At 51.9% G+C, this 21,099-nt stretch overlaps 1 protein-coding gene across 2 annotated transcripts in view; it reads right to left on the reverse strand.

The window, feature by feature from the left end:
• Positions 1-21,099, reverse strand: part of SPTBN4 (spectrin beta, non-erythrocytic 4) — a 44,244-nt gene that overhangs the window by 15,097 nt on the left and 8,048 nt on the right. For both annotated transcript variants that reach the window (XM_077789155.1, XM_077789154.1), the window contains exons 7-17: positions 20,418-20,530; positions 19,112-19,299; positions 18,141-18,258; positions 17,902-18,060; positions 16,777-17,079; positions 16,552-16,702; positions 14,880-15,750; positions 14,660-14,797; positions 12,811-13,567; positions 11,417-11,619; positions 7,010-7,100 (exon numbers count right to left, since the gene is read on the reverse strand). In XM_077789155.1, coding sequence (XP_077645281.1) covers positions 7,010-7,100; positions 11,417-11,619; positions 12,811-13,567; positions 14,660-14,797; positions 14,880-15,750; positions 16,552-16,702; positions 16,777-17,079; positions 17,902-18,060; positions 18,141-18,258; positions 19,112-19,299; positions 20,418-20,530 — 3,092 coding nt within the window. The remainder of the gene's footprint in view (positions 1-7,009; positions 7,101-11,416; positions 11,620-12,810; positions 13,568-14,659; positions 14,798-14,879; positions 15,751-16,551; positions 16,703-16,776; positions 17,080-17,901; positions 18,061-18,140; positions 18,259-19,111; positions 19,300-20,417; positions 20,531-21,099) is intronic.

Consider the following 21,099-nt stretch of genomic DNA (forward strand, 5'->3'; position numbering starts at 1 on the left):
GGCGGATTTGGGGTCGGGAGGGTGGGGGAGGGGCGAGGATGAGGATGGAGGAGGGGGGGATGAAGATCGGGGGGATGGAGATGGAGGAGGAGGATGGAGGAGGGGGATGAAGATGATGGAGGGGATGAAGGAGGAGGAGGATGGAGATGGAGGAGGAGGGATGAAGGAGGAGGAGGAGGATGAAGAAGATGGAGGATGAAGATGGAGGAGGGGGGGATGAAGATCGGGGGGGGATGAAGGAGGAGGAGGAGGATGGAGATGACGGAGGGGATGAAGATGGAGGGGGGGATGAAGGAGGAGGAGGATGAAGATGGAGGGGGGATGGAGATGGAGGGGGGGATGAAGATGACGGAGGGGATGAAGGAGGAGGAGGATGAAGATGACGGGAGGGGATGAAGGAGGAGGAGGATGAAGATGACGGGAGGGGATGAAGGAGGAGGAGGAGGATGGAGATGACGGAGGGGATGAAGATGGAGGGGGAGGATGGAGATGGAGGGGGGATGGAGATGACGGAGGGGATGAAGGAGGAGGAGGAGGAGGATGAAGATGGAGGGGGGATGGAGATGACGGAGGGGATGAAGGAGGAGGAGGAGGAGGATGAAGATGGAGGGGGGATGGAGATGACGGAGGGGATGAAGGAGGAGGAGGAGGAGGACGGAGCTGACGGAGGAGGGGGTGAGGATGGAGCGGGAGGATGAGGAGGCCGGAAAGGGGGAAGAGGAAGGCTCCGGCGGCGGCGGGAGGAGGCCGAGGAGGAGGAGGAGGAGGAGGAGGAGGAGGAGGAGGAGGAGGAGGATGAAGAGCGCCGCGGGCTCCGGCCGTGATGCGGCAGATCCCGGGCGGGGCGCGAGCGCCGGATGAGCCCGAGGAGATCCGGCCAAAAAAATCCCCGGAGCGGGGGAAGCGGCGCCGAGCCCCGAAATGCCCCAAATCCACCCCAAAAAACGGCCCAAATCACCCCAAAATGCACGCGGGAACGCCACAAGGGCGGGCCCAAAATCCTCCCCAAAATTAACCGAAAATCACCCCAAAAAAACGGCCAAAATCTACCCCAAAATGCACGCGGGATCGTTACAAAGGCAGCTCCAAAATCCTCCCCAAAATTAACCGAAAATCACCCCAAATCCACCCCAAAAAACGGCCAAAATCTACCCCAAAATGCACGCGGGATCGTTACAAAGGCAGCTCCAAAATCCTCCCCAAAATTAACCGAAAATCACCCCAAATCCACCCCAAAAAACACCCAAAATTACCCCAAAATGCACTCGGGATCGCTACAAAGGCAGCCCCAAAATCCTCCCTAAATCACCCCAAAATCCTCCCCAAAATTAACCTCAGACTTCCACAAATCCACCCCAAAATCCACCCCCAAATTAACCTCAAACCACACCAAATCACCCCAAAAAACAGCCAAAATGCACTCGGGACTGCCCCAAAATCCTCCCCAAAATCCTCCCCAAAATCCAACCCAAACCCACCCCAAATCACCCCAAAATCCATCACAAAGGCAACCCCAATATCCACCCAAAATTAAATTCAATCCACCCCAAAATCCACCCCAAAATCCACCCCAAATCCACTCCAAAACTGCCCCAAAATCCACCCAAAATTAAACTGAAACCACCCCAAATCCACCCAAAATCCACCCCAAAATCCACCCCAAATCCACTTCAAAATTGCCCCAAAATCTACCCCAAAATTTAACTCAAATTAAACCTCAAACCATCCCAAAATTAACCCCAAAATCCAACCCAAACAACACCAAATCCACCTCAAAACTGCCCCAAAATCCACCCAAAATCCACCCCAAAATCCACCAGAAAGGCAACCCCAAAATCCACCCAAAATTAAACTGAAACCACCCCAAATCCACCCCAAATCCGCCCCAAATCCACTTCAAAATTGCCCCAAAATCCACCCCAAAATTCAGCCCAAATTAAACTCAAACCACCCCAAATCCACCCCAATTCTCCCCAAAATCCACCCCAAATTAAACCTCAAACCACCCCAAAATCAACCCAAAAAACCAACCCAAACCCACCCCAAATCACCCCAAATTCACCCCAAATTAAACTCAGACCACCCCAAAGTGAACCTCAAAATCCACCCCAAATCCACCCCAAAACATCCCAAAATCCACCCCCCAAAACCACCTAAAATCCACATTAAATTCACCCCAAATCCACCTCAAATTCATCCCAAAATCCATCCCAAATTCATCCCAAAATCCACCCCAAATCCATTTCAAAATCCACCCCAAAATTAAACCTCAAACCAACCCAAAAGTGAACCTCAAAATCCACCCCAAATTCACCCCGAAGTCAATCCCAAAATCCACCCCAAATTAACCTCAAACCACCCCAAAATCCACCCCAAATCCAACCCAAATCCACTCCAAAAGTGCCCCAAAATCCACCCCAAAATCCACCCCAAAATCCACCCCAAAATCCACCCCAAAATCCACCCCAAAATTAACCTCAAACCACCCCAAATCCACTCCAAAATCCACCCCAAAATTGCCCCAAAATCCACCTCAAACCACCTCAAAATGCACCCTAAAATCCACCTCAAAATCTACTTCAATCCACCCCAAATCCACCCCAAATCACCCCAAAATCCAACCCAAACCCGCTCAAATCCACCCTAAAATCCACCCCAAATTAAACTGAAACCACCCCAAAGTGAACCTCAAAATCCACCCCAAATTCACCCCAAAACATCCCAAAATCCTCCTCAAAGCACCCCAAAATCCACCCCAAAAAACATCCAAAATTTACCCCAAAATGCACTCAGGATCGCCAAAAAGGCAGCCCCAAAATCCTCCCCAAATCACCCCAAAATCCACCCCAAAATTAAACCTCAAACCACCCCAAATCACCCCAAAATCCACCCCAAAATCAACCCCAAAATCCAACCCAAACCCTCTTAAATCCACCCCAAAATCCACCACAAAGGCAACCCCAAAATCCACCCAAAATTAAACTGAAACCACCCCAAATCCACCCAAATCCACCCAAATCCACCCCAATTCCACTTCAAAATTGCCCCAAAATCCACCCCAAAATCCAACCCAAACCACCCCAAATCCACCCCAATTCTCCCCAAAATCCAACCCAAATTAAACCTCAAACCATCCCAAATCCACCCCAAAATCCGCCCCAAATCCACCCCAAATCCACTCCAAAACTGCCCCAAAATCCACCCCAAATCCACTCCAAAACTGCCCCAAAATCCACCCCAAAATTCAGCCCAAATTAAACCTCAAACCATCCCAAATCCACCCCAAAATCAACCCCAAAATCCACCCCAAATCCACTCCAAAACTGCCCCAAAATCCACCCCAAAATTCAGCCCAAATTAAACTCAAACCACCCCAAATCCACCCCAAAATCCAACCCAAACCACCCCAAATCCACCCCAATTCTCCCCAAAATCCACCCCAAATTAAACCTCAAACCATCCCAAATCCACCCCAAAATCCACCCCAAAATCCACCCCAAATCCACTCCAAAACTGCCCCAAAATCCACCCCAAAATTAAACCCAAATTAAACCTCAAACCACCCCAAAATTAACCCCAAAATCCACCCCAAAATCAACCCCAAAATCCACCCCAAATCCACTTCAAAATTGCCCCAAAATCCACCCCAAAATTCAACCCAAATTAAACCTCAAACCACCCCAAATCCACCCCAAAATCCAACCCCAAAATCCACCCCAAATTAAACCTCAAACCACCCCAAAATCAACCCAAATTAAACCTCAAACCATCCCAAATCCACCCCAAAATCCAACCCAAAATCCACCCAAAATCCACCCCAAATCCACCCCAATTCTCCCCAAAATCCAACCCAAATTAAACCTCAAACCATCCCAAATCCACCCCAAAATCCACCCCAAACCCACCCCAAATCACCCCAAAATTCACCTCAAACCACCTCAAATGCACCCCAAATTCACCCCAAATCCACCCCAAAATCCACCCCAATTCTCCCCAAAATCCACCCCAAATTAAACTCAAACCACCCCAAAGTGAACCTCAAAATCCACCCCAAATCCACCCCAAAACATCCCAAAATCCACCCCCCAAAACCACCTAAAATCCACATTAAATTCACCCCAAATCCACATTAAATTCATCCCAAAATCCATCCCAAATTCATCCCAAAATCCTTCCCAAATTCATCCCAAAATCCACCCCAAATCCACCTCAAACCAACCCAAAATTAAACCTCAAACCAACCCAAAAGTGAACCTCAAAATCCACCCCAAATTCATCCCAAAATCCTTCCCAAATTCATCCCAAAATCCTTCCCAAATTCATCCCAAAATCCATCCCAAATCCACCACAAACCACCCCAAAACTGCCCCAAAATTCACCCCAAAATCCACCCCAAATTAAACCTCAAATCCGTCCAAATTCACCCCAAAACTCGCCCCAAAATCCACCCCGACCACCCCTGAAGCCTCCTGAGATGCTGAGGAACATCTTGAGGAACTCGGAGGTTCCTGGAGACCCCCAAACCCAACCTCAAATCCATGGGGGACAATTTTGGGGCTGAGCCTCTCCTGGCATGGACCATGGCAGGTCCCACCCTGACCACCCCTGAAGCCTCCTGAGATGCTGAGGAACATCTTGAGGAACTCGGAGGTTCCTGGAGACCCCCAAACCCAACCCCAAAATCCGTGGGGGACAATTTTGGGGCTGAGCCTCTCTTGGCATGGACCACAGGAGGTCCCACCCTGGCCACCCCTGAAGCCTCCTGAGATGCTGAGGAACATCTTGAGGAACTCGGAGGTTCCTGGAGACCCCCAAAATCCATGGGGGACAATTTTGGGGCTGAGCCATCTCCTGGCATGGACCATGGCAGATCCCACCCTGGCCACCCCTGAAGCCTCCTGAGATGCCGAGGAGGTCCTGCAGGCCCGGCCCAACCCCGGGAGGGTTTGGGGACCCCTCCCCAAATCCCAGCGGGAACCGGGAGGAGACCCCCGGAACTCCTGGGGGGCTCGGATTGGGGATTGGGAATTTTGGGAATTTGGGAATTTGGGATTGGGGAATTTTGGGAATTTTGGGAATTTGGGGATTTTGGGAATTTGGGGATTTGGGATTTGGGAATTGGGATTTGGGGAATTTGGGATTTTGGGTGTCTGGGAATTTGGGAATTTGGGAATTTTGGGGATTTAGGATTTGGGGAATTTGGGATTGGGAATTTGGGGATTTGGGGATTTGGGATTTTGGGTGTCTGGGAATTTTGGGAATTTTGAAAATTTGGAATTTTGGGATTTTGGGATTTTGGGAATTTTAGGATTTTGGGAGTCTGGGAATTTGGGGAATTTTGGGAATTTGAGGATTTTGGAATGTTGGGAATTTGGGGATTTGGGATTTTGGAATTTTGGGGATTTGGGAATTTGGGATTTGGGGAATTTTGGATTTTGGGATTTTTGGGAATTTTGGGAATTTCGGGAATTTTAGGATTTGGGAATTTGGGGAATTTTGGATTTTGGGATTTTTGGGAATTTTGGGATTTTTGGGAATTTTGGGAATTTCGGGAATTTTAGGATTTGGGAATTTGGGAATTTTGAATTTTGGGATTTTGGGAATTTGGGGATTTGGGAATTTTGGAATTTTGGGATTTTTGGGGATTTTGGGATTTTGGGATTTTTTGGAATTTCGAATTTTGGGATTTTTGGGATAATTTGGGATAATTTGGGATAATTAATTTGGTGTAATTAATTTGGGATAAATAATTAATTTGGGATAATTTGGGGTAATTAATTTGGTGTAATTTGGGATAATTAATTTCGGGATAATTTTGGGATAATTTGGGATAATTAACTTGGAGTAATTTGGGATAATTAATTTGGGATAATTAATTTGGGATAATTTGGGATTATTTTGGGATAATTTGGGGTAATTTGGGATGATTTGGGGTAATTAATTTGGGGTAATTAATTTGAGATAATTTGGGATAATTTGGGGATAATTTGGGATAATTTTTGGATAATTTGGGATAATTTTGGGCTAATTTGAGATAATTTGGGATAATTAATTTGGGGCAATTTGAGATAATTAATATGGGGTAATTTGGGGTAATTTGGGATAATTATTTTGGGATCATTAATTTGGTGTAATTAATTAGGGGTAATTTGGGGTAATTTGGGGTAATTGGGATAATTTGGGATAATTAATTTGGTATAATTAATTTTGGGGTAATTTGGGATAATTACTTTGGGATAATTAATTTGGGGTAATTAATTTGAAATAATTTGGGATAATTTGGGATCATTTGGGATAATTTTGGGTAATTAATTAGGGTAATTAATTAGGGTCAATAATTGGGATCATTAATTGGGATAATTAATTAGGGTCATTAATGAGGGTCATTAATTAGGGGTCATTCATTTGAGTAATTAATTTGGGATAATTAATTAGGGGTCATTAATTCGGGTCATTAATTCGGGTCATTAATTGGGATCATTAATTCGGGTCATTAATTGGGATCATTAATTCGGGTCATTAATGGGGGTCATTAATGGGAGTCATTAATCAATTGGGGTCATTAATGGGGGTCATTAATGGGGGTCATTGATGGGGGTCATTGATGGGGGTCATTAATCAATTAAGGTCATTAATGGGGGTCATTAATTGGGGTCATTAATCAATTTGGGTCATTAATTCGGGTCATTAATTTGGGTCATTAATGGGGGTCATTAATGGGGGTCATTAATCAATTGGGGTCATTAATTCGGGTCATTACTGGGGGTCATTGATGGGGGTCATTAATCAATTCGGGTCATTAATGGGGGTCATTGATGGGGGTCAGTAATCAATTGGGGTCATTAATGGGTGTCACTGATGGGGGTCATTAATCAATTGGGGTCACTGATGGGGTCACTGATGGGGTCACTAATCATTGGGGTCATTAATTCGGGTCACTGATGGGGGTCATTACTGGGGGTCACTAATCATCGGGGTCATTAACGAGGCTCATTAATTAGGCGGGTACCTCCCGGCAGCCGCCCAGGAACCGCTCCAGCTCCAGCCGCTCCTGCAGCCGCCCCGCCCAGGCCCGCGCCCGCGCCTCGTTCTGCCGGCTCCTGCGGGCATTCGTTAGCGCTAATTAGACACTCATTAACCCCCACCCACCCTGACCAACCCCCATTAGTCCTTAATTAACCCCCATCAACCCCTGATTAATCCTTAATTTACCCTTAATTGATCCCGATGAACCCCCGATGAACCCCCGATGAACCCCTGATTAATCCTTAATTTACCCTTAATTGACCCCGATGAACCCCCGATGAACCCCCGATGAACCCCCGATGAACCCCTGATTAATCCCTAATTTACCCTTAATTGACCCCGATGAACCCTTGACTAACCCTTGATTACTCCTTAATTTACCCTTAATTAACCCCTGATTAACCCCTGATTAATCCTTAATTAACCCCCAATTAACCCCGAATTAACCCCCAATCGACCCCGAATTAACCCCAGATTAACCCCTGGTTTACCCTTAATTAACACCTGATTAACCCTAGATTAATCTTTAATTAACCCTTAATTAACCCCTGATTTACGCCTGATTTACACCTGATTAACACCAATTAATCCTTAATTAACCCCCGATTAACCCCTGATTAATCCTTAATTAACCCCCAATTAATCCTTAATTAACCCCTGATTAATCATTAATTTACCCTTAAGTATCCCGAGTAACCCCAAATTAACCCTTAATTAACCCCTGATTAACCCCTGATTAATCCTTAATTTACCCTTAATTGACCCCGATGAACCCTTGACTAACCCTTGATTAATCCTTAATTTACCCTTAATTAACCCCTGATTAACCCCTGATTAATCCTTAATTAACCCCCAATTAATCCTTAATTAACCCCTGATTAATCATTAATTTACCCTTAAGTATCCCCTGAGTAACCCCAAATTAACCCTTAATTAACCCCTGATTAACCCCTGATTAATCCTTAATTTACCCTTAATTGACCGCGATGAACCCTTGACTAACCCTTGATTAATCCTTAATTTACCCTTAATTAACCCCTGATTAATCCTTAATTAACCCCCAATTAACCCCTAATTAACCCCCAATCGACCTCGAATTAACCCCTGATTAACCCCTGATTTACCCTTAATTAACACCTGATTAACCCTTGATTAATCTTTAATTAACCCTTAATTAACCCCAGATTTACCCCTGATTAACCCCAATTAATCCTTAATTAACCCCCGATTAACCCCTGATTAATCCTTAATTAACCCCCAATTAATCCTTAATTAACCCCTGATTAATCATTAATTTACCCTTAAGTATCCCCTGAGTAACCCCAAATTAACCCTTAATTAACCCCCGATCAACCCCTGATTAATCCTTAATTTACCCTTAATTGACCCCGATGAACCCTTGACTAACCCTTGATTAATCCTTAATTTACCCTTAATTAACCCCAGATTTACCCCTGATTAACCCCAATTAATCCTTAATTAACCCCCGATTAACCCCTGATTAATCCTTAATTAACCCCCAATTAATCCTTAATTAACCCCTGATTAATCATTAATTTACCCTTAAGTATCCCCTGAGTAACCCCAAATTAACCCTTAATTAACCCCGATCAACCCCTGATTAACCCCTGATTAATCCTTAATTAACCCCCAATTAACCGCTAATTAACCCCCAATCGACCCCGAATTAACCCCTGATTTACCCTTAATTAACACCTGATTAACCCTTGATTAATCTTTAATTAACCCTTAATTAACCCCTGATTTACCCCGATTTACACCTGATTAACCCAAATTAATCCTTAATTAACCCCCGATTAACCCTTGATTAATCCTTAATTTACCCTTAACTGACCCCTGATTAACCCCTGATTAATCCTTAATTAACCCCCAATTAATCCTTAATTAACCCCTGATTAATCATTAATTTACCCTTAAGTATCCCGAGTAACCCCAAATTAATCCTTAATTAACCCCGATCAACCCCTGAATAATCCTTAATTTACCCTTAATTGACCCCGATGAACCCTTGACTAACCCTTGATTAATCCTTAATTTACCCTTAATTAACCCCTGATTAACCCCTGATTAATCCTTAATTAACCCCCAATTAACCCCTAATTAACCCCCAATCGACCCCGAATTAACCCCAGATTAACCCCTGGTTTACCCTTAATTAACACCTGATTAACCCTAGATTAATCTTTAATTAACCCTTAATTAACCCCTGATTAACCCCTGATTAACCCCTGATTAATCCTTAATTAACCCCCAATTAATCCTTAATTAACCCCTGATTAATCATTAATTTACCCTTAAGTAGCCCGAGTAACCCCAAATTAATCCTTAATTAACCCCCAATTAACCCCTGATTAATCCTTAATTTACCCTTAATTGACCCCAATGAACCCTTGACTAACCCTTGATTAATCCTTAATTTACCCTTAATTAACCCCTGATTAACCCCTGATTAATCCTTAATTAACCCCCAATCGACCCCGAATTAACCCCTGATTAACCCCTGATTTACCCTTAATTAACACCTGATTAACCCTTGATTAATCTTTAATTAACCCTTAATTAACCCCTGATTTACCCCGATTTACACCTGATTAACCCCAATTAATCCTTAATTAATCCCCGATTAACCCTTGATTAATCCTTAATTTACCCTTAACTGACCCCTGATTAACCCCTGATTAATCCTTAATTAACCCCTGATTAATCCTTAATTAACCCCTGATTAATCATTAATTTACCCTTAAGTATCCCGAGTAACCCCAAATTAATCCTTAATTAACCCCCGATTAACCCTTGATTAATCCTTAATTTACCCTTAATTGACCCCGATGAACCCTTGACTAACCCTTGATTAATCCTTAATTTACCCTTAATTAACTCCTGATTAACCCCCGATTAACCCCTAATTAACCCCCGATCGATCCCGAATTAACCCTTGCTTAATCCTTAATTTACCCTCAATTAACCCCAGATTAACCCCTGATTAACCCTTGATTAATCCTTAATTAACCCCTGATTTACACCTGATTAACCCCAATTAATCCTTAATTAACCCTCGATTAACCCTTGATTAATCCTTAATTTACCCTTAATTGACCCCGATGAACCCTTGACTAACCCTTGATTAATCCTTAATTAACCCTTAATTGACCCCTGATTAACCCCTGATTAATCCTTAATTAACCCCCGATTAACCCCCAATCGACCCCGAATTAACCCTTGCTTAATCCTTAATTTACCCTCAATTAACCCCTGATTAACCCTTAATTAACCCCAAATCAACCCTTAATTAGCCCCTAATTAACCCCTGATTAACCCTTAATTAACCCCTGATTAACCCTTAATTAAGCCTTCATTAACCACTGATTAGTCCTTAATTAACCCCAAATTAACACTTAATTAGCCCCTAATTAACCCCTGATTAACCCTAAATTAACCCTTGATTAACCCCTGATTAATCCTTAATTAACCCCAAATTAACCATTCATTAACCCCAAACTAACCCTAAATTAGCCACTAATTAACCCGATTAACCCTTAATTAACCCCTGATTAACCCCTAATTAATCCTTAAATAACCCTCGATTAATCCCTGATTAATCCTTATTTAACCCTTGATTAACCCCAGATTAATCCTTAATTAACCCCAAATTAACCCTTAATTAGCTCAAATTACCCCCTGATTAACCCTTAATTAACCCTTCATTAACCCCTGATGACACACTGATTAACCCTTAATTAACCCTAATCCTTAATGAACCCCCGATTACCCCTTCAATCATCCAATTAACCTCTAATTAACCTCATTAATTAATTAACCTGATTAATTTTGGGTTCCTGGATGGAATTTTGGGGTTCCTGAGTGGAATTTTGGGTTCCTCGGTGGAATTTTGGGGTTCCTGAGTGGAATTTTGGGGTTCCTGGATGGAATTTTGGGTTCCTCGGTGGAATTTTGGGGTTCCTGAGTGGAATTTTGGGGTCCTGGGTGGAATTTTGGGTTCCTCGGTGGAATTTTGGGGTTCCTGAGTGGAATTTTGGGTTTCTGGATGGAATTTTGGGGTTCCTCAGTGGAATTTTGGGGTTCCTGGGTGGAATTTTGGGTTCCTGGGTGGAATTTTGGGTTTCTGGATGGAATTTTGGGTTCCTGGATGGAATTTTGGGGTTCCTGGGTGGAATTTTGGGTTCCTCGGTGGAATTTTGGAGTTCCTGAGTGGAATTTTGGGGTCCTGGGTGGAATTTTGGGTTCCTCGGTGGAATTTTGGGTTCCTGGGTGGAATTTTGGGTTCCTGGGTGGAGGTTTGGTTTCCTGGGAGCTGCTGGTGGCTCTGGGGTTCTCCTGGTGGGTCGGGGTCTCCACCATGGGAACCTACTTGGCCCGGAGCTCCTCCATGGCCTCAGCCACACGGTCGCTGTGGAGGTTGCCCTGGCGTTGGAGGCTCTCGCCGGCCTGCAGGACCAGCTGGACCTTCTGCAGGTTCAGCTCCAGCGTGGTGGTGAAGTCCTTGTGCTTCTTCAGCGCCTTGGTCACCTCTTCCACCGTCTCCGGCAGCTCGGCGTGGGCCAGGGTGGCCTCCTGGGAGGGTTTGGTGGGGTTGGTGACCTCTGCCCTGCCCTTGGGGTGGTCACCTCAATGCCACGGGAGATCCACCAGGAGCTGCTGCCACCCATCTCCATCAACCAGGACCTTCCACCACCCAAATCCATCACCCAGGACCTTCCACCACGCAAATCCATCACCCAGGACCTTCTCTTAACCATTGTCCTCCTCACCAATCCATCATCTCCATCACCCAGGACCTTCTCCCACCATCATCCCCATCACCACCCAACATCTCCACCACCATCCATCCCCTCCATCAGCAGGACCTTCTCCCACCCATCATCCCCATCACCACCCATCATCTCCATCAACCAGGACCTTCTCTGAACCATCATCTCCATCACCCATCATTCATCTCCATCACCCAGGACCTTCTCCCATCATCATCCCCATCACCATCCAACATCTCCATCTCCATCCATCCCCTCCATCACCCAGGACCTTCTCCCACCATTGTCCCCATCACCACCCAACATCTCCACCACCATCCATCCCCTCCATCACCCAGGACCTTCTCCCACCCATCATCCCCATCACCACCCATCATCTCCATCAACCAGGACCTTCTCTGAACCATCATCTCCATCACCCATCATTCATCTCCATCACCCAGGACCTTCTCCCATCATCATCCCCATCACCATCCAACATCTCCATCAACCAGGACCTTCTCTGAACCATCATCTCCATCATCATCCATCATCCCCATCATGATCCATCATCTCCATCGCCATCCATCCCCTCCATCACCCAGGACCTTCTCCCTCCATTGTCCCCATCACCACCCATCATCTCCATCAACCAGGAGCTTCTCTGAACCATCATCTCCATCATCATCCATCATCCCCATCATGATCCATCATCTCCATCGCCATCCATCATCTCCATCACCATCCATCATCTCCATCACCCAGGACCTTCTCCCACCATCATCCCCATCACCACCCATCATCTCCATCAACCAGGACCTTCTCTGAACCATCATCTCCATCACCCATCATTCATCTCCATCAACCAGGACCTTCTCCCACCATCATCTCCACCACCATCCATCATCTCCATCACCCAGGACCTTCTCCCACCATCACCACCCACCACCTCCACCCCCATCCACGCCCTCCATCACCCAGGACCTTCTCCCACCCGTCCCACCAGCCCGAGGACCTGGCTGTAGAGGCACTTCTGGCACTGCTGCGCGTCCCGCAGGAAGAGGTGGAAGACGTGGGACTGCACCAGGAGCTCCCTCCTGCTCTCCCAGCTCTGCAGGAGCTTCCCCCAGCCCGCGTCCAACTTCTGCAGCCACCGCTGGAGGGACACGTGGGCCACCTCCATCTCCTCCAGGGCCAGCAGCTCGCTGGCCGCCTGGAGCTTGGCGTAGTCCTCCTCGTAGCCGTTGATCTCCTCCTTGAGGGCCACGTGGACGTTCAGCAGCCTCTCGGCCTCGGCCAAGCTCTCGGGGACCTCCTCGGAGCCCACGGCCGCTTGGGTCTTCACCAACCACCCCAAGAAGTTGTCCAGGTCCTGGATGAACTGCTGGAGACGGCCGGCGACCGTCAAGGTGTCCTCGCAGCCTTGGAAGGTCCTCTTGAGGTCGTCCCACTCCTGGCCGATCTCCTCGAAGGGCAGCAGGATCTCCAGGGCGCGGCCGGGGTGGGCGGCGGCCAAGGCCTCGCCCTCCTGCTGGAGCTCCACCAGCCGTGGTTCCAGGGCCACCAGGGCGGCCTCCATGGTGGACAAGCGGCGCTGCAGGGCCAGGACCCCGCCCAGGTCGCCGCCGCCCGACCGGGTGGCCTCGATGGCTTTCCTCTTCTCGCGCACCTGCGCCTTCATCTCGCTGCACTCCAGGAGGAAGTTCTGGATCTTCAGCACGGAGCTCAGCTGGCTCTTCTTGTCCTCCACCAGCTCCACCACCCGGTTCCAGCTGGCCATGGGGACAGGAGCAAGGTGAGACCCCCAGCCAGGTGGGACAGGGACCACCAGGATCGGCAGCAACCCTTGGGATGGGTTGGGAATGGTGGCCTGGAGACCTGGAGCCCATGGGGACGTCCCACCACCGGAGAACCACAGGTGGAGGTCTCCAGACAGCTCCACACAAAGCTCCTCCCACCAAGGGGACCTCAGGAAGGTCGAGACTCATTTCATGACCCCAGGATGGGTTGGGATTGTTCTCCTGGAGACCTGGAGCCCATGGGGACATCCCGCCACTGGAGAACCACAGGTGGAGGTCTCCAGACAGCTCCACACAAAGCTCCTCCCACCAAGGGGACCTCAGGAAGGTCGAGACTCATTTCATGACCCCAGGATGGGTTGGGAATGGTGGCCTGGAGACCTGGAGCCCATGGGGACGTCCCACCACCAGAGAACCACAGGTGGAGGTCTCCAGACAGCTCCACACAAAGCTCCTCCCACCAAGGGGACCTCAGGAAGGTCGAGACTCATTTCATGACCCCAGGATGGGTTGGGATTGTTCTCCTGGAGACCTGGAGCCCATGGGGACATCCCACCACCGGAGAACCACAGGTGGAGGTCTCCAGGCAACCCCACACAAAGCTCCTCCCACCAAGGGGACCTCAGGAAGGTCAAGACTCATTTCATGACCCCAGGATGGGTTGGGAATGGTGGCCTGGAGACCTGGAGCCCATGGGGACATCCCGCCACTGGAGAACCACAGGTGGAGGTCTCCAGACAGTTCCACACAAAGCTCCTCCCACCAAGGGGACCTCAGGAAGGTCGAGACTCATTTCATGACCCCAGGATGGGTTGGGAATGGTGGCCTGGAGACCTGGAGCCCATGGGGACGTCCCACCACCGGAGAACCACAGGTGGAGGTCTCCAGACAGTTCCACACAAAGCTCCTCCCACCAAGGGGACCTCAGGAAGGTCGAGACTCATTTCATGACCCCAGGATGGGTTTGGATCGTTCTCCTGGAGATCCAGACCCCATGGGGACGTCCCACCCAGGAGACCCCAAGGAGGTGAAGGTCCACCTCGGGTCACCCCCCCAGACCCGTACCGGCTGTTGAGGTGGTCCTGGCAGGACCGGACCTCGTCCGAGCTGGGGTGGCCACCATCCAGCAGCTGCTGCACCACCTGGTTGACGTCCAGGATGCGCCCCATGACGCTGTTCATCTCCTGGTCCAGGCTCTCGAACCTGCGCGGACGGACGCGGGCGGTTCCACCACGGCACGGGAGAACCTCGACGTCCACCCCCGCCCAACCCCGCCCCACCCCACCTGTGCTGGACCACCTCGACCTCATCCAGCTCCTCGGGCACCACCACCTTCTCCAACCACTGCTCCTTCTCGTCCACCCACACCTCGCAGGCGTGGAGCTCGCCGAACATGCGGTAGACGGCCAAGGCGTCGCGCAGCCACTGCGTCCTCAGCACGGCCACCTCGGCCACCTCGCCGTAGAGCTGCTCCACCTCCACCACGCGGATCTGGATGTCCACGCCCTGCCGGTGGCCCGGGCCCAGGAGAGACAGCTGCCGGCGCAGGGCCAGCACGGCGGCGCGGTTCTTCTCCACCTGCTCCACCACGGCGCGGTGCTGCCGCAGGAGGGCCTGGCTGGAGTGCTCGTCGTGGCCGAAGTCGTCGCTGGAGACCACGCGGTACGTGTCCTGCAGCCAGGCCACCAGGTCGTCCGTCTCGGCGCTGAACTGGAAGAAGTTCAGGGCGTCCTCCAAGCGTTGCTGGTGGAGCCCCGTCACCTCCTCCAGCTTCTTCCACCGCAGGCAGACTTCTCGCATCTTCTCCCGGACGCCCGCGGAGCTGAAGGACTTCTTGGCCAGGATCTTCTCGCCTTTCTTCATGCTCTGGTGCAGCAGCGCCCGGCGGTTGCCCAGCTCGCCCAGCATGGTCTTGTGCTTGTTGGTCAAGGTCACCACGCTGCTGAGGTCGCGGCCGCAGGTCTTGGCGGCCAGGATCTTCTCCTTCTCGCGGATCCAGGCCTCGGCCTCCTCCATCTCCTGGAAGAAGGTCCAGAGCTGGCGGGACTCCTCCAGCTCCTTCCTCCTCTTGGCCGCCAGCTCCTCCAGCTCCTCCAGGCACGTCTGGACGTGGTGGACGCGGTTGCAGATGATCTGGGGGTCGCAGGGTTGGTAGCCTGGGCCAGGAGAAGAAGCTTAGATGGTGGCAGGAGGTCTCCAGGACGTGGTGGGGTCACCGGCCACGAGGGTGTCCAAGGAAGGACCGGACGTGGCACGCTGGGCTGGTCCCGGGCTGTGCCCAAACATCTCAGAGGGCTTTTCCAAGCTCATGGGCTCTGTGGGGACTCTTGGAGGTGACCCATCAGGACCTTGGGGTGACCCTTCCCTGCTCCACCAAGACCTTGGGTTGACCCTCCCGTGGCCCACCAGGACTTTGGGTTGGCCTTTCCATCATCTACCAAAACTGCGGGTCAACCTTTCCATGGTCCACCAAGATCATGGACGGAGCCTCCCATGGTCCACCAAGATCATGGACGGAACCTCCCATGGTGCACCAAGATCATGGACTGAACCTCCCATGGTCCATCAAGACCCCGGCTGACCCTTCCATGGTCCATCAAGACCTTGGCTGACCTTTCCATGGTCCACCAAGACCCTGGCTGATCTTTCCATGGTCCACCAAGACCTTGGCTGACCTTTCCATGATCCACCAAGACCTTGGCTGACCTTTCCATGGTCCACCAAGACCCTGGCTGATCTTTCCATGGTCCATCAAGACCTTGGCTGACCCTTCCATTGTCCATCAAGACCTTGGCTGATCTTTTCATGGTCCACCAAGACCTTGGCTGACCCTTCCATGGTCCACCAAGACCTTGGCTGACCCTTCCATGGTCCACCAAGACCTTGGCTGATCTTTCCATGGTCCACCAAGACCTTGACCCCCACCCTTGGTCACCCGCCCTGGTGGCCCCCGTTACCCTCCAGCTCGGAGAACTTCAGCGCGGCGGCGTTGAGGGCCTGGACGCGCTCGGTCTGGGCCGAGATGTCGGCCTCCAGCAGCCCGTGCTTCTGCAGGAGGTCCTCAACCTCCAGCAGATGCTTCCCCAAATCCTTGGAGACCAGAAGAACCTGGAGAAGAACCGAACCGCGTCAGCCGGCGCCGCGGGAACTTCGCCGCGCCGCCGCGTCTTCTCCGTCCTCACCTGCATCTCCTCCATCCAGTCGATCATGTAGACCATCTCCTGGAAGATCTTCTGGAGGGCCAGGTTCTGCTCGAGGCGGGCGCGGCGGGCGCCGAGCAGCTCGGTCAGCAGCGCCCACTGGCGCAGGACGTTGTCCTTCCGGGCGCCGATGCGCCGCGCGTCGTGGTAGCCCTCGGACTCCATCTCCAGGGCCAGCTCCACCACCACCTGGATGCGCTCCTGGTACGAGGAGATGTCGGCCTCGATGGCCTCGTGCTTCTTCATGGCCGCCTCCACCGCCGGCAGGTCGTAGCCGAAGTTGTCCTGAAGGGGAGGGAGATGGAGCGAGGTGCGGTGGGGTGGGGTCCTCAGAGGTCCAGGAGGACGTTGAGGAGGTGCCACCAGTCCACCATAACTGAGGAGGTCCATCCCTCTCTCCATGGTCAAGGAGGTTGAGGAGGTCCAACCCCCTCTCCGTGGTCAAGGAGAAAGTTGAGGAGGTCCCACCAGTCCACCATGGTCAATGAGGAGGCCAAGGAGGTCCAACCCCCTCTCCGTGGTCAATGAGGAGGTCGAGGAGGTCCCACCAGCCCTCCATGGTCACTGAGGAGGACAATGAGGTCCAACCCCCTCTCTGTGGTCAAGGAGGACATTGAGGAGGTACCACCAGTCCACCATAACCAAGGAGGTCCATCCCCCTTTCCGTGGTCAAGGAGGAGGTTGAGGAGGTCCCACCAGTCCACCATGGTCAATGAGGAGGTCGAGGAGGTCCCACCAGTCCACCATGGTCAATGAGGAGGCCAATGAGGTCCAACCCCCTCTCTGTGGTCAAGGAGGTCCCACCAGTCCACCATAACCAAGGAGGTCCAAACCCTTCTCCATGGTCAAGAAGGCCAATGAGGTCCAACCACCAGTCCTCCATGGTCAAGGAGGTCCCACCACTTCTCCATGGTCAATGAGGAGGACAATGAGGTCCAACGCCCTCTCCACGGTCAAGGAGGAGACCAAAGATGTCCAGCCATCTCCCCCCCTTCAAGGAGGACTCCAATGAGTTCCCACCATCCCCGACGAGGTCCCACCACCCCACCCGGGGATTGTCCCAGCCCAAGCTGAAGGTCCTCCAGGAGCCCTCCCAGCCCGGCCCACCTGTGAGACCAGGCGCTGGTTCTCGTTGAGCCACGTCTCCCTCATGGTGGCCTTGTGGTCGAAGCGCTGGGCCAGCAGCTCCAGCTTCTCCTGCCGGATCAGCTCGTTCCTCAGGGCCACCTCCCGCTCGTGCTCCACCTTCTCCAGGCAGCTCCAGGCCTGGTGGGTGGGGACACGGGGCCGGTCACGGGGGTGCCCGGCCCCACCGGGGTGGTGGGACTCCATCTCCACGTCCCCACCTTGTTGATGTCGGAGATGCTCTTGCCCTCGCTGGGCACGTAGAGCTTGCGGTTGGTGGCCCGGAGTTTGCTCTGGATGGTGAAGAGCAGCACCTCGAGGTTCCCCTTCTCCTGGAACCTGGCGGGTGGCACCGGTGGGGAGGTCCCTGTCACCACTGCCACCTTCCAGGTCCCGCTGCCACCAGTTTGGGTCCAGCTGGGACCTCCTCAACACCACCACCACGAGGTGGGACTTCACCACCACCATCACCACCCTCCAGGTCTCACTGCCACCAGTTTGGGTCCAGCTGGAACCTCCCCAGCACCACCAGCATGAGGTGGGACCTCACCACCACCATCACCATCCTCCAGGTCTCACTGCCACCAGTTTGGGTCCAGCTGGGACCTCCTCATCACCACCACCACGAGGTGGGACCTCACCACCACCATCACCACCCTCCAGGTCCCGCTGCCACCAGTTTGGGTTGAACTGGGACCTGCTCATCTCCACCACCACCACCACCACCACCACCACCACCTCCCATGTCCTACTGCCCCCAGTCTGGGTTGAACTGGGACCTGCTCATCTCCACCACCACCACCACCATCACCACCACCACCACCACTACCACCACCACCTCCCATGTCCTACTGCCCCCAGTCTGGGTTGAACTGGGACCTGCTCATCTCCACCACCACCACCACCATCACCACCACCACCACCACTACCACCACCACCTCCCATGTCCTATTGCCTCCATTTGGGTTGAACTGGGACCTGCTCATCTCCACCACCACCACCACCACCACCACCACCATCACCACCACCTCCACCACCACCTCCACCACCACCTCCACCACGACCACCTCCCGTGTCCCACTGCCCCCAGTCTGGGTTGAACTGGGACCTGCTCATCTCCACCACCACCACCACCAGCACCAGCAGCAGGGTGAGGTCCCAGCCCACCAGCAGCCCGGCAGGAGGTCCTCACTTGACGGGTTTCTCCAGGGTGCAGAAGGCGGTGAAGGCCTGGAGCTGCTGCTGGACGCCGCCCAGCGAGTTGGCGAACCTCTGGTTGCTGATGGTGGTGACCGTGTGGTGGATCCAGGCCAGCAGCTCGGCCGCCTGCGCCTCGTAGCGCGCCGTGACGGCCGCCATCTCCAGCACCTGGTCCAGCACCTGGTGGGGTTTGGGGTGGCCTTGGAGGTCCTGCAGGAACCACCCCACCCCCCCGAGAGCCACCTGGGGCCGGAGAGGTCACCAGGGTCCGGCCTGGCCGAGGAGTTGGGCGGTTGTGGTCTGGTCGGGGGGTGGGGAGGTGGGATGGCCTTGGAGGTGGAGGTGGAGCGAGAGGTGGACAAGGGTTGGAGAAAGGATGGACATGGGATGGACGATGGATGGAGAAAGGGGTGGACAAGGGATGGAGAAAGGATGGACAATGGATGGACAATGGATGGAGAAAGGATGGACACAGGATGGACATGGGATGGACAATGGATGGAGAAAGAGATGGACAATGGATGGAGAAAGGATGGAGAAACGATGGACATGGGATGGAGAAAGGATGGAGAAAAGATGGACAAGGGATGGAGAAAGGATGGACATGGGATGGAGAAAGGATGGAGAAAGGGATGGACAATGGATGGACAAAGGGATGGACAAGGGATGGACAAGGGATGGACAAGGGATGGACAAGGGATGGACAAGGGATGGAGAAAGGGATGGACAAGGGATGGACAATGGATGGACAAAGGGATGGACAAGGGATGGAAAAGGGATGGACAAAGGGGTGGGACACCAATGGACAATGGGGTGGACCAAGGGGTGGACCAAGGATGGACAATGAATGGACAAAGAGATTGACAAAGGATGGACAAAGGATGGACAAAGGGGTGGGACATCCATGGACAGCGGGGTGGACCAAGGGGTGGGACACCCATGGACAGCGGGGTGGACCAAGGGGTGGACAATGGATGGACAGTGGGGTGGACCATGGGGTGGGACACCCATGGACAGCGGGGTGGACCAAGGGGTGGGACACCCATGGACAGCGGGGTGGACCAAGGGGTGGACAATGGATGGAGAAAGGATGGACAAAGGGGTGGGACACCCATGGACAGCGGGGTGGACCATGGGGTGGGACACCCATGGACAGCGGGGTGGACCATGGGGTGGACAATGGATGGACAGTGGGGTGGACCATGGGGTGGGACACCCATGGACAGCGGGGTGGACCATGGGGTGGACACCTCACGGAGCTGGGCGTGGAGCCCCGCAGGACTCGGGTCCAGCCCCACCTTCCCGATGCGCTTCCCCTCCACCGCCAGCGCCTTCATCTTGGAGAAGTAGTGGTAGAAGGACACCACGTAGGTGATGATGGACTTCTCGTCAGGGTCCTCCATGTTGACATCTGGTGAGGGGCAGAAGGTCAGGAACCCTCCCAGAACCTCCACCCCAGGACCACCAGGGATGGTCCCACCAAGGCTGGGCAGATCCCTCAAGCTTGACCCTTCCCAGGAAAAAACCTTGAGGAGGTGGGACCGGACGGTGGAGATGGACAGATGGACAGGTGGACAGGTGGACAGACAGACAGATGGACAGATGGACAGACAGATGGACAGGTGGACAGGTGGACAGGTGGACAGGTGGACAGATGGACAGATGGACAGACAGATGGACAGGTGGACAGGTGGACAGATGGACAGATGGACAGACAGATGGACAGGTGGACAGACAGATGGACAGGTGGACAGGTGGACAGGTGGACAGGTGGACAGATGGACAGATGGACAGACAGACAGATGGACAGATGGACAGACAGATGGACAGGTGGACAGGTGGACAGATGGACAGACAGACAGATGGACAGATGGACAGACAGATGGACAGGTGGACAGGTGGACAGGTGGACAGACAGACAGATGGACAGATGGACAGACAGATGGACAGGTGGACAGGTGGACAGGTGGACAGGTGGAC

Source organism: Lonchura striata, chromosome 31 (genome assembly GCF_046129695.1).
Source record: "Lonchura striata isolate bLonStr1 chromosome 31, bLonStr1.mat, whole genome shotgun sequence".
Taxonomy (NCBI): Eukaryota; Metazoa; Chordata; class Aves; order Passeriformes; family Estrildidae; genus Lonchura; species Lonchura striata.